General features: G+C 38.8%; 1 protein-coding gene across 1 annotated transcript in view; it reads left to right on the forward strand.

The window, feature by feature from the left end:
• Positions 1-14,979, forward strand: part of LOC102461934 (potassium/sodium hyperpolarization-activated cyclic nucleotide-gated channel 1) — a 163,562-nt gene that overhangs the window by 69,736 nt on the left and 78,847 nt on the right. The window contains exon 3 of the mRNA XM_089779398.1: positions 9,076-9,294. Coding sequence (XP_089635524.1) covers positions 9,076-9,294 — 219 coding nt within the window. The remainder of the gene's footprint in view (positions 1-9,075; positions 9,295-14,979) is intronic.

Raw genomic sequence — 14,979 nt, forward strand, 5'->3', positions numbered from 1 at the left:
CTAGTGATTTGTTGTACATGACTTCTACTGGTCACCAGTAATTCTGAGACTAATGATGATACCTCACAAAACCAAAGGTCCAAAGCCAAATACTGTTTTCTATGTTATCTTTAAGGTGCCATTCTCTAGCTTTGCTGCTGCACTCTTCTTTAAGCCTTTTTGTAGAATGTTTGTAAATATCATTGCAAACTGGAGGTTCCATTTACACTTTGTAGTAAGTGCTGTGGAATTGCTAGTCAGTTTTTTATCACTTTGCTCCTTGAAACATCTCCAAGAGTTGTGCTATATAAAGCTCTGAATTTTCCTTGACTATCAACCAGAGTACATTCAAAGATTTTCTTGATGGCTGTATTGTAATATTACTTCATAAATGGATTGATTCATTACTCCAGACTTGTCAAATAACAAACCCTATAACATCGTGTCTTATCAACTTTTAACTGTAATATTTAACTGAAAAATAAAGTTATTTTTGTCACTTTAGTCCACATAAAATTTTAAAATGTCTGTCATTCCCTAATCTTTAAAATCCTCATTCAAAAGATTTCTTTAAGGAAAGTTTTTTACTCTTCCTCTGTGTTGTATATTTAGGTTACAAATTCAGTCACTCTTAAGAATTTCTCAAACAATGTATAGTCATCTTGTGGAACTCTATCAGGATGTTGCAAAGGCCTAAACTATAATTGGGTTCATGGAGTTCCATCAATGATTGTTAGCCAAGATGATCAGGGATGCAGCCCCATTCTTTGTATGTCCGCAAATCTCCAACTGCTAGAAGTTGGGATCAGATAACATACTTTCTAACTTCATAATTCCTCTGTTTGTTAATTCCTTCTGAAGCACCTGGCACTGGCCACTGTTGGAAGATGGAGGACTGGGTTGGATAGACCATTATGGCCATTTTTAATGTTCTTACTATAATAGTCCTCCTGATCATTGAAAAAAACATGGCAGGCTATAGAGGGAAGACCTCCTTTGAAAACTGGCCAAAAGTAATATTAAAGGGACAATGTTTTAATGGATAAGGGACTTTTTAAGTGTTAGGACTATACATGTGAAAGGGGAAACAGCTTTATCAAACACCTGCAAAATTAAAAACTCAAGGAACTTATTGTGAGCTGTACTTTATCCTCCATTATGATAAATAACTTCCCAGAAAGTGCACAAATGGGAGTAGGTATTTCCTTTTTCACAGATAACTGTGCTATATGGACTAAGCATAAAAGATTTAAAATAAAAGATAAATGAGACACTCCAGAGAATTTCCAATGAAGGAAATAGTTAGGGATTTAAATTCTCATTTGAGAAAATCAAGGAAATGCTTTTAACAAGAAGAAAATTAGGGAAGAATTGAACTTATTTCTTTTATGAAAAAAAAGTAGATAGTTCAAAAGTTTATGTTCCTAGGAGTGGTTTTTGATAAATTAAATTGCAAGATATTATCAATATGACTTCTTCAAAAGGGAAAAGGTAGGATGAACTTACTTAAGATTCAGCTGGAAACAAATAGAGTGTAGATAAGAAAGTATTGATTGTGATGGTATAGAGCATTGATAAGAGCAGTTTATGAAAGCCAAACTTGTGGGTCAGCCTCAGAAACAACCCTGAGAAACTTAGAATTGCCACAGGCCTCAGTTTTGGTATGTAGTGAAATAATAGCATCACTGTATATGCTGCAAATAGCTACTGGAGAAGCATGCATAAGTCTAAGGATGAAACTGTTATATCTAACTATCTAACTTTCTGAGAAAAGGTAAATAAAATCATGAAAATAGATTTACACAACCAGTTTGAGAATTCCTAGAAGCTGAGTAGACAAAAAGTATTTGGGATGACACAGAATTTTTTTTATGCATTTCTTTTTGCATTTTTTTTTTACTCAAATAGCACGAGGAACTGTGAAAGAACTAAAAATTAATAGTCATGGGAGATCAATTTACAGCTGGTTAGTTATTCTCTTCTTTGTGGATTTGGAAACGTATGAAAAAATGGAGGGAAGGAATAAAAGCACACATTATGACCAATGCCATTTCTGAATTTATTTAGGATTTATTTATTATTTATTTATTTATTTATGAAAATTGTATCTAGATGGACCAATATATGACAGCACAGGCAGAGTAGCAACTGCCTTCTGGATCCTAGTCTTGGAATCTGTAAATCTCAAAGGCTATCAAATTATGTGACCATTCTGATGGATGAATTAATGGGGATATTGGTGGCACTAACCTAGGTAAGAGATGTGCAGCTGTAATTTTATATGCCAGGCATAGTGACAACCAGAACAAGGACTTGGACAGCAGAAATGACAAAATAAGTGAAATAATGTTCCTAAGTACAAAAATAATGCAACCAGGTAACTGTGTAACAGTAGCATGGATTCCAGTGCATATTGAAATGCCTGGAAATGAAGTGGCTGACAAAGTATCAAAACAAGCTTTAAAAAATGAGAAGGTAGATATTAAGATTCCCTTAAGTAGAGAAGAATTTAAAAGTGTAGTAAAAAAGGAGCTTGTGAAGAAATGGAAAAAACTATGTGCAAAAGAGACAAAAAGTCAAAGTCTTTATGTTATATACTTGAAAATGAAGTTTATAATTCTGTCACAACAGAAAAAGTAAAGTCATGCCATAGCGTGAATAGGTTATTATGCCCTAATTGATAAATTAAATATATTAAAAAGACATGAAGATGGGTCGTGTAATGTGTACAAAAGCAAAAGAAACTGTTAATCATGGTCTGTAGTGTTCTGGGAAATATTCTATAGAAAGAAAATTGGGTTGGTTTGTAATCAAAGATTTTTCCCTAGAGGAATTAGTGAGAATGTCAGGAAAATGGAATAGTGGAAAAACACCCTTGCTGCATTTCCTTAAGGATACTAGTTTGAGTAAAAGGATATAAAAAACAAACAAGATACAAATCCTCCCCGTGCTTGGGTAAAAATAAATTAAGAAAGTGTCAGTCATATCTTGTAAGATGGGTCTGCTGCACCAAAGAACAAAGACAAAGATTTGTGATTCTGCTTTGTTTTTGTTTAATTTCTGGCATGTCTGACAAAACATGAATAAACTGTGGCGACAGCAAAGTTATAGAGCAACTCTGAACAAAGTACATAAATGATGGTTTTTGTGTATGTATTTATTTTCTCACGTTGTGAATATGTATACCCACACTGTGCACTTGTATAGATAGATAGATATGGATAATACACTCATTGCTTCTCTCAAGAAGGCCCCCCCCCCTTTTTTTTTTGCTATGAAATGCAATTCCAGTTTCTCCCCTATGCTGGGAAGTATAGGAAGATGGTAGATTATGATCATAAATATGGGTACTAACAGTCAAATTGCAGATTACAGTTTAAGGGCCTGATTCTGATTTCATTTTACACCAGTTTTATACCAGTGTAACTTGAAAGACTCAGTGGAGTTATTCTGATTTACACATGCGCAAATGAGAGAAGAACCATACTTTGGTTGTTCAGCTATTTGAAATCAAGTTGGATCTCCGGCACCCTCGGGATCTGATTGGTCCCGAACAAGGGACTTGCTGAATGAGGGGAGGTTACAGAGAGAAATGTTATCATACTTAGAGGGCTCTAATACAGGTTGCACCTCCCTTAACCAGGACTCTGGTCTGGCAACATCTGTGGTCCTGGACCACAGAGTCTAGGTATAAGGAGATAAGGAGCACAACTCAGCCAGGAGGCCTGTGTTAAGGAGGGGGCGGGCACAGCAGAGAGATCTGGCCCTGCTGCTGGGCGGTAGCAGGGGGCTGGCAGGGGCTGCAGAGTCCCAGTAGCTGGGGCAGCTGGAGCCCTCAGCTAGGACTCCAGCCAAGCCCTGTTGCTGCCTTGCTAGCCATGGATATGCAGGCTGGAGCTCTGTGACTGCCGGGTCTCTGTAGCTGCCATCAGTTCTGGGGCTGCTGGGATTCTGCGGCTGCTCTGGCTATTGGGACTCTGCAGCCACTGCTAGCCCCCTGCTACTGCCCAGCAGCAGGGCGAGATCTCTCTGCTGCACCCCTCACCCCCTTCCTTAGCACCCCCCTGATCTCCTTATTCCTGGACCCTGTGGTCCAGGACCACAGATGTTGCCAGACCAGAGAGTCCTGGTTAAGAGAGGTACAACTTATATTAGAACCCTCTAAGTATGATAACATTTCTCTCTGTAACCAAGTGTAACAGGGGGAAGAAAAGTTGGACGTGCAGGATGAGTGGCACAGGGATTGATAATGAATGCATGGAATTCTTATTCAAAACCTCTTTCTCCTTCTCCCTGTTTTGGGTGTTAATTACCAGTGTTGTTGTAAACATACAGATACAGTCCTCTCTCAACTCTCAGTTTTGTAAGAGCATTTAATATATTATGCAAATGCTTGTGCTATGCATGCTTGATTAGTTTCTTAATTGTATTTTAATTTTAAGAACTCTTGTTCAAAGTTAAAATAAAGTCATATTTAGAGTATTAGGGCTTAATCCAATGTCCACTGAAGTTTCTGGAAAGACTACAGTTGACTTCCTGGGACATTGGCTCATGTCCTCAAGATTTTGGTAGGGCACTTCTCTAGAACAGTGGTTTTCAAGCTATGGGTCACCACCCAGTATTGGGTTGTGGAATATCAGGCATTGGGTCTCCTTGCTTCACGGTGGCCAGTGGAAGTGCTAAGGCAGTCTACCTCCCAGTCCTGCCACCACAGACTGTGTAGCAGGCCAGGCTCCTTAGGTGGTGATGGGGGAAGTGAGCGCACAGGGCCCTGTGCACTGCCCTTGCTCCAAGCATTAGCTCCGCACTACTATTACCTGGGAACCTGATGGTGGCTGCTTCTGGAGCGCAGCATAGTCTGAGGTGCCAGGAGAAGCAGGAATCCTGCCTTATCCCCCTTACTGCACCACTAATCGGGAGCTGCTCTAGGTTAGCCCTTCCTGCCCTGGCCCTGACCCCCCCGCGCGCACAAAGCCAGAGCCCCCTTAAGTACCCCATCAGCACCACCCCCAAGCCCACACTCTAGTCAAATTATGTTGGGTTGTGGGCATCAGCAATTTTCTTCAATTGGGTCATGAGAAAAATGGTTTGAAAACCACTGCTCTAGAGCCACTGCTGAACCACACTGCAGCTGCCTCTTTATGCTTTCTTTCATCTCAACAACAATACAATTTAATTTCTCCTGAGTAGCAAAAAATATGTTTGGTCCACAGCGAGTAAAGCATGCCCTTGAAAACTCACCTGCACCTTCCTGTGACATCTGTAGCTAATATAATTTGAGGGGGTGGAATGGAATCAAAATGTGGGAAAACCCCACTCCCACCTGCAAAATAACGTGCTTGCTATAAGATTTCTCAGTCAATTTATATCTGAATGAAAGGGCATGACCAGCTGATAAAAGGAAAGTACTTCAATCTGGGAATAGAAATGATTTGTCTGATCACAGAAGAATCTCCTAGTAATAACCTTTTCAGATTTAATTAAAACAAACTCTTATTCTACTGAGCAAATTAGTTTAGTTTACCTTTTTGTCCCCTAAATATGCCCTATAAACTTTCTGTGAAATTGAGCTTATGAGCTGGGAAGTTAACACATTATAAAACAGTTATTTATAACAGGCTTATGTGGAGTTATGAGGGAGAGGATAATATCCTTCGATCAGAGGAAACAAGTGTACCCTTGATGTATAATATCCTTAAACATCAAGAGTGCACTGTGCTGAATGCAGTCTGTGGGATAACAACTCTAAATCAATGCTTATACTTACAAAAGTAATTGCAAATCATCAGTGATCACTGCTTTTACACGTCTGAGGATTTCCGAGTGTCATCAAGCTAGATTATGCAATCAATCCTTGGATAAACAGCTTTGGTATTCCTCACAAATACTGTCTTTAATAGTTTTTCCAAATTAATGTCATTCCATTTAAAATAGTTTAAACCGATTATTGCTAATCTGGAACCAGTGATCAACTCACTGTCAAATAAGAAATTAAATGCCCTTTTTTACCTTTTAGTTGGAAAAACTGAGTAGCGATTTTTTTTCCACAGCAGGAGGAAATGTGGGTCATTTCAGGAAGCATTTAAAATGACAATAATTATGTTAAATTATAACGTAGTGTGAATGTGTAAACAAAACAAGGTTAACTATATATTATGAATTTTGAGTAATTCAGCAGTATTCAGAATACATCAAATAAAATTTGCTTTATGAAGCTGATGGAGAAATGCTGGATGTGGAGAATTCTATACTCTGGTATCAGAGGGATGATTCATTCTGCACTTTTGTCTATAGCAAAGACTAGCACTTTGGCATTTAGTTGTGGAAAATTCCAGCCTTGAACACTGACAAATCTGAGGCTGATGCTGACAAACGTTAGGCTTAGACAACATGTATTGAAAATACTGAGATCATTATTATACTTGTTTCTGTAGATTAAGCTTAGTATTAGAATGATGTATGTAACTTGAAAAATGTGAAATAAAACACATTTTAAGGATATGCTATATTTGGGGACAGATCAATGAACAAAGAAAACAAGCTTCTTGAATTCTATTGAGACTCAAGCTTCCCTTCCAAAAATAGTATTGACTCAGCATCTCCCTTTTACACTCTCTCTCTCTCTCTCACACACACACACTGTCCAGAATTTTCCAGGTAATTTCTTATAAATTAATTGATTATTCAGAAAAAAGTAAGAGGGTGAGTAGATGAGTGGTTTGAGCAACAAAATCTGTGAATTAATGTATTTACATCCATATTTAAATCTCTGCTAAAGATTCAGTCCTGCTATGCTGGCTCCAGTGAATGTATCTGATTTGTGTTTGTATGTTCGCCCCCTCAAATTTCATTTAAAGAAATTTTGTTTTGTTTTGTTTGTATCCTGCGGTGCACTGGCCTTTGCTGACTAACACTGAATTTTGTTGATGTCATCACTGTTTTTCCTCTCTCTCCCCCTCATTGTGTCATGTCTGACGTTATACAGGAAGCTATCTGTCTGTGGCAAAGCGTTTTTTTCATTTGTACTGTAAGATTAATAACACAATAAAAGCAACAGACTGTTAACTGGTTTAAACAGCATTAGTTTTATTTCTCTGCTGAAGAAAATAGAAAAAATCTAAGATGAATCCAATGGCTTCTTTGTCAGCTATACAATGTCTGTAGCACTTTTAAGCCTATACAAGGCTAAAGCAGCACTTTGCAAACACCTACACAGCATTAAAATCTTGTGAAGGAGCTGTGGGGACTTTAGTCATGAGTTCAGATTAAATGTAGATAGATTCTTTGTGAATTGTGATGGTTTTGATGAATATGAGAGAGAAAAGAATTAAAGCTGATCTTAGTGAAAAGACGAATAGCTGAAAACAATGTATTAATTTGTTAAAATTATCATAAATCAGTCTTGATGCATTGTATACTTATTAAATGCAAATGTGTGCTGCAAATGGCATTTATTTATTTAAACTAGTTAAAAGAAAATACATGATTCCTACAATAACTATGGGTATGTCTACACTAGCTTGTTAATTCGAGCTAGGTAGGCAAATGAGGCAACCGGAGTTGCAAATGAAGCCCGGGATTTAAATATCCCAGGCTTTATTTGCATGTTCCCATCCAGTTGCCATTTTGAAATTTCACTATTCCGAACTCACTGCCGCGCAGCTATACGTGGCAGTGAAACATTAATTTGAACTAAGTCTTTAGTTCGAATTAACTGTTACTCCTCATGGAATTATGGAATGAGGAGTAACAGTTAATTTAAACTAAGGACTTAATTCGAATTAACGTTTCACTGCCGTGTGTAGCTGCACGGCAGTGAGTTCAGGCTAGTGAAATTTCAAAATGGCAACCGGACGGCAACATGCAAATAAAGCCTGGGACATTTAAATCCTGGGCTTCATTTGCAGCTCCGGTCGCCTCATTTGCCTACCTAGCATACATACCCTATGAGTGAGAGCATCCATACATATTATACTGAAACCTCATTGCAGGCAGAATTCAGGATATATGTGCTATGTGGGAAACAAATAACTCTTAGGGTAGAAACAGTGTGGGATTTATTTCCAGAGAGATTTTATTGTGCTTGTTCAAACTGAACCTGTAAGTTCTATATAGTTGAAGTTTTTACCTGAAGAAATTGTGGCTTGCCAAGTGGGGAGCAAAACCTCTTTTCAACAAACAATTTTGCACAAAATTTGAGAAAATGAAAGTCCAAATGAGAGTGGTAAAATACAACAACAAAAAACATAACATACACACACCAAAAAAACCCAAGCAACTTTATATTCTAACCTATCACATCACAGGTGGCAAGATAAACAATTAGTATACATGGACACAGCAAGGCTAGAGTCAGAATAAACTATGCAACTTCAGCTACGTCAACTGAGCAGCTTAAGTCAAAATAGCTTAATTTGGCCTTTGGTGCTGTCTACGCAGCAGGAGGTCGAAGAACGAACACTCTTCTTCTGACTTCCCTTAGTCCTCACAAAATGAGGGTTACCATGAATCAGAGCAAGAAGTCCTCCAGCTCAACAGTTTTTCGAAATAAAGGCTTGTAGTGTAGACAGACACTATGTTACTTTGGAATAACATCAATTATTCCGAAATAACACTACTGTGTAGAAGAAACCTTAGTTATTAGAGGAGGGAAGGGAAGGGAAGGGAAGGGAAGGGAAGGGAAGGGAAGGGAAGGGAAGGGAAGGAAGGGAAGGGAAGGGAAAGGTTCTATCTTATTGGACATCAAACCACAATACCAGCTTTGTGTATGTGGAAGATTTGGATGACTGGGCTTTAAATCAAAATTGACATTTATCCTTAACTTAATTAGGTTAACATGCAAGTATGGGGAAAAATATTTGCTTTTAAAATAGTCCACTTATTTTCTGTCACTATGTTAAGCAATATTTGACAGGCTCCACAATGCTTTTTCTTAAAGTAGATTTAATAAGAAGAATGTCTCGTTCCTATACAGAAAGGATACGTTACCAGGATGTTCCTTCAAAATCAGTGATCTATAATTTTCCTGCTACATAGATCAAAATACTTTGTCCTCCATCTTCTTGCTGGCTCAGTCACTTTTTTCTTTTCTTGCAGAATGATTCCTGGGGAAAGCAGTATTCGTATGCACTCTTCAAAGCCATGAGCCATATGCTTTGTATTGGTTATGGAGCCCGGGCCCCTGTCAGCATGTCCGATCTCTGGATTACTATGCTGAGTATGATTGTGGGGGCTACATGTTATGCCATGTTTGTTGGTCATGCCACTGCCCTAATTCAGTCTTTAGATTCCTCACGACGACAATATCAAGAAAAGGTAATTCTTTTAAAATGCATCTCCTATTTCAAGAATGATTGCCAAGTTGTGTTCAATGTGAAATCAGGAACAAACCCATATGCTGTAGCCTAATAGTATTGAAAACTACAGTGAACTCTACTGAGCATGCAGAAATAGAGAAGAGTGGGCCAAATCCATCCTCGGTGCAACTCCATGGTAGTCAATGCAAATACATATCTTTTTTTCCCCCCTAGAATAACGACCAGGATGTTCCATGTCTCAGGCTGACAAGATTAATGAGCTTTATCTGGGGCTAACTCTGAAAATCCCTCAGAGGGTCAGGCACTGAGTTCCTTATTCACTTTAAATTAATAATATGTATTAGTTTACAATAACATCTACCAACTGCTGGGTGCTTTTCAAATTTTCAAGAAGGGATGCCCCAAGAAGTTCTCAGTCCAAAGATGGAAAGGTAGACGAAGCTTAGGGGAAAGGGACTATCAAATTTTGTGTGTGTGTGTGTTTGGTTTGATTTGACTTATTTAATATTAGCACATTGACCCAGCATTTGCTTGGGTCTTTAAGGAGTGGGTTCACGGCCGGGGGCTGGGAGTAGGGGAGTTCAGGAGTCAAGGCTTTTTTGGGGGATGAGGAGGGCCTCAGAGCAGGAGGGTCAGGATTGCAAGAATCAGAGCAGAGGTTTGGCTGTGTGGGGGGTCTCAGGGCAGGGCCAAGGTAGCGAGAGACAGGCTGCATGGTAGAAATTGGTGTTTAAAAGGGACTTAAATGTGGATGAGTTGTGGGCTTTTTGGACTAACTCAGGGATGCGGTAATAACCATAGTGTTCTGAATGAAGATACAGAAACAAATGTGTGAGACTTGTCAAATGGGCAGATGAGGGTGTGAATGTTGGCAGAGGAAAGGAAATAAGAGTACAGTGTGAACTATTGCAAGGGAGAGGAAAAAGGTGCACAGTTCCAAGTGTTTTGAAGGTAATGACAAGAAGCTCAGATTTGATGTGATAACACTCGGGGAGCCAATGTGAAGAAGGGAAAGCTATAATCAAAGTGACAAGCAAGGAAGACCTGCATTTTATGTGTGTGTGCTGGCATGGCCAGAGAGAAGGATATTGCAGTAGTCCAGACTGAATATAATAAGACCCTGAGATTATGGAAAAGAAAAGATGGTCTTACTGCTATTTAGGAGGAAGAATCTATGGCCTGAGAATACTACTCAAAGGAGAGGGAGGAATCAGAAAGCTCTGTGATATATGGAGGATGGCAATTTTTTTTACTACTGAAAAGGAAAGGGAAATTGTGGAGAGAATTTGTGAGGAAATACAAGTTTGTATTTGGACATGATATGTTTAAATTCACAACAAGACAACTAGAGGAGATATCATAGAGACAGGTAAAAATGTAGGATTGGATGGACGGTGATGGTTTACTTATTATTGGCATATAAATGATACCGAAAGCTGAGTAAGTATAGAAAATTATCCAAAAACAAGGTGCAAAGTAAGTAAAAAAATACTTGAGGACAAAGGCTGAGCAAACACCTCCAGAGGTATCTCAAAAGCTGAGTGAGAATAAGAGGTCAAGAAGGAGAGGATGATTGACAAGGTCAAAAGCACCAGAGAAGATGAGGACTATGAAGGGGAGTAGCAGTCCTTAATTTTGTCAAGAACTTAGTGAGCATGGTATCAATGGAGAGGAAATATCTCTTACATTTGTGGGAATTTATACCAGACTCATCATCTGACCATCTTACCACCAGTATTCCCACAAAAACTGAACCATTCCATCAGAGCTCACCCAGGGCAAGTCTACACAGCAGGGCTAAAGCTGAAATAAGCTCTGCAACTTGAGCTACATCAATTGCTTATCTTAAGTGGAAATAGCTTATTTCGGCTTTTGGCGCTTTCTACACAGCAGGAAGTCTGAGAAAGAGCACTCTTCCTTCGACTTCCCTTGCTCCTTGTAAAATGAGGGTTACAGGAGTCAGAGTAAGAAGTCCTCCAGCTCACCATTATTTTGACATTATGTTGAAATAACTGCTTGTAGAATAGATGCAGACTGTTATTTTGGAATAACTGACATTATTCCAAAATAACACTGCTGTGTAGACATAGCCCCAGAGAGACAAATTGTCTCACAGTGATCGGAGTGCAAGGAGACAGAACCATGACCCTGGTGCTAGTGCCTGACCTCTGGCCAGTACAGCTGTCAAAGCAATCTGGGCTCTGTGCATGTATGATCCATCTTTGTGCCAAAGAGCATGGTGCAGAATTGTGCCTTCTGATGTGCACTCTTTCTCCGCAATGCCTAACTTGCAATATCTGGCCATTAATAGAGATGCTTACCTGGAAACCAGTCTGGATGTTAATGAATGGCAATAATTGCTGTCTAAGTAAGTCAGGGTTAGCTTTGACTAGACACAGAAGTTCTTCCATTTTACACTGGTAATGTTAAGTGGTATCCCGCTCTTAAGTGCGGATACAGTTATTTAACTCAGAAATATAATAGCCCTCCAGCCATTCTCTGAAGAATAAGTGTGATCGCAGGGCTTAGTAAATCATTCTCAAGAATAAACAAATCCATTGGGATTTGGATAAATTAGACTAGACCAGGAGTGGGTAAATACCGGCCCAGGGGCAGACCCAGTCCACTAAGGTTAGCCCCTGGTGGTTTGCCAATGCTAAATTTACCTGTGCATCCTCAGGTTTAGGCGATTACAGATCCTGATGTCTATGGCAAGTGGGAGCTGCAGGAAGTGGTATTCCACTCTGCACTGCTTCCCGCAGCTTCCATTGATCGGGAATGGTGATCCGTGGCCCACGGAAACTGCAATCTCTGATACCTGCAGAGATACAAGTAAATATAGTGGCGGTGATCTGCCAAGTGCTGCCACCATTTTATTGCTACTCCTGGTATAGACAATGGTACGACTACATATTGAAGATAAAGCAAACCTGAAAAATGGTTCCACTGCTCAAGCAATCTGAGCATGTTTTACTGATAGAATTATGCTGCATAAGGGAAATTCTACTATTGTCAATAAAGTAACATAAAAAAGAGCCGTGACAAGTAATTGAATAGTTTTTGTATTGTGCTACTTTTAGACTTTCAAAAACAGCAAAAACCAAACCAAACCAAACCCAACCAACAAAAAATGCCTGGAGCTTTCACAGAACTAAGAGTGTCAGATCTTTCCTGTGTAATGCCATACAAACCATTTATGCATATTGCATACAACACTATTCATAAGTATGTGTTAATCATATCCTATTCAATAATTACAAATTAAATTGCCCAAACTATAAATTCAGATTCAAATTTCAAGGAATATTCTTTCTGCCAATCACATCACTACTAAGTTAAAAATATACATAGCACTAAGAATTTAAATCACATTATTTTATGGATAATGCATGAAGAGGACAGAATATAGTTCATTTTTTTCTTTTGCAGGTCTGGCAATACCTTTATTAAATAATAAACAGAATATAAGAAGGGACATGCACACAGCCAGTAAGATTGACAATGTATGTGCATAAATAAAAAATAGTCGGGCTCTTATCCTTACTAATGTCGAATAGAACTTTATCTCACAAATAGTTCTGTAGAATTGAGATGTAGAAAAAAGGGATCCGAATTTGCTACAGTCAGATAATGTGTCCAAATATCTGACACATAATTTTGGTATTCTATTTTATTTCATTACTTGTATCTCCAGGCTTATTTGTGTCTAAGCTGTTATTCACATACAGTATTTGTCTGAGTGAGACTCTACAGTTGTTATGAATGCTCCTTCTAATAAACTGTTTTATGCTCTAGTAATAATAACCATTTCCAGAGAGATAAGATGTGCACATTCATTTTACGATATATCACATATGTAATAAATTCTTCTGATATTTTGGTTAGTTAATTACCTATCTATCATCTTATTTCTCATTCAGACTCTAATCACCTCTGACTAATGCAATCCACTTTGCTTCAGTCTTAACAGTAAATCATCTTCATTCAGTGTATCCAAAATTATTTTAAGCCTTCTTACCGATGACTTTCAAAGGAGAAATATTATGCAGAATCCGTTTGCTAATGCTTATTTGTATTTATCTGTGAATTCATCCCCAAGTAGAGAGAGAGCTGGTGCGGGGAAGTCATAAATGCTTAAAGGACTTGTGGCTGGGACACTTTTTTTTTTTTAATTCTGTCAGGTGGTGATGCTGACAACTAATCACTCTTTTGAGACAAGTTCTGATACCTTTGCTCACTCTGAATAGCTTTACTCTACAAATAATTCCTTTGAAGTGAGTGAAACTACTCATAGAGAAACATGCTACTTTGTGTGAACAAAGCTATCAGAAACTGACACTTAGTATTGATTCTTTTTTTGCACAATTTTGGCATGCTCTGTATGCATTATGTGGCTAAAGAGAACTGTTGTTTGCTTCTGATAAATCAAAACTTTAGACCAGAAGAGTGTATCCAATGCATGAGAATGGAAAAAATTGTTTTTCTTACTAGAATTCTGATTTTTTTTCAAAGTATACATAGTTGCTATTTGGTATATTCAATATAACAAGGGACTCTTTCTTGTCTTCATGTGTTTGTGTTAACTTTCTCAATTTCAAGTTGCAATGTTTGTTCTAGTTTTGTGTGTCTTGAGCTTTGGAAGTGTTTGTCTGGGGGGAATAAATGGCAATTTCAGCAAATATACCACTTTGAACACCTTTCAATTCTAAGTGGTAAAGGAACTTTAATTCAATTGGGATTCTACAGAAATATCCATTCATTATTATTTAATTCAAAGCAGTGGAACCAATATAGGAAAAAAGCTGCAAAAATCTTGTCAACAGCAACCTAATCCAGATCAGAAACTAAGCATAATCTCCCTTCTCATCACTCATTTCTAATTTAATCTCATATTATTAAAAATGTTCTTAATTTAACCCCATTTTGTGCAAAATCTGCTCTTTTAGATACAGTGGAGCCAACAAGTCCATGATGTTACATGTAAGACTGACATCAGCATGAAGATGCTAATAAATAAATCCAAGAAATCTAAAAAGGCGCTCTACATATCAATTTTCTAAAAGTATCTTGAATGCCAAGTATAGCAACTACAACAAAATCTTATCTCACTCTATATTTTAGAGTGTGTCTGTGTGTCTTTCTGTGAGTCTGTTTGTGAAAGAACTCCTAATTGGTAAGAGCTAGAGCCACCAAATTTGATATATAGCTTTCTCTTCTCCTAACTTCTCCTAATTTAAAACAAGGTCAGGGTTTGTTATGCCAGGACCACCAGAAACCCAGGAAAGGGACTGTTTTCCTAAACATGGAAAGGGAGGGACATAATACAGTAAAACTCCATTGGTCCGGCATCCAATGCTCCGGCATTCCTGATGGTCCCGGCACCATCAGGAACCCGGAAGTGCTCCGGGCAGCCAGACAATTGGAGCTGCTCTGCACCGGGCTTCTCCGATTCAGCCGCTGCTGAAACTGACCAGCGGCTGAATCGGGGAAGCCGGGGGCAGAGCAGCGGGGGTGCTGCCAGGTTGGTCCTGTAGCACTGCCCCTCGGGGCTGCGGGACCAACCCAGCAGTACCCCAGCTGCGCTTGGGGTCGCCTGGGGCAGAGCAGCTGGGGTGCTGCCAGGTTGATCCCGCAGCGCCGAGGGGCAGTGCTACGGGACCAACCCGGCAGCACCCCTGCTGCT

This window comes from Pelodiscus sinensis, chromosome 6 (assembly GCF_052426305.1).
Source record: "Pelodiscus sinensis isolate ZL-2025 chromosome 6, ASM5242630v1, whole genome shotgun sequence".
In the NCBI taxonomy this organism is placed as follows: domain Eukaryota; kingdom Metazoa; phylum Chordata; order Testudines; family Trionychidae; genus Pelodiscus; species Pelodiscus sinensis.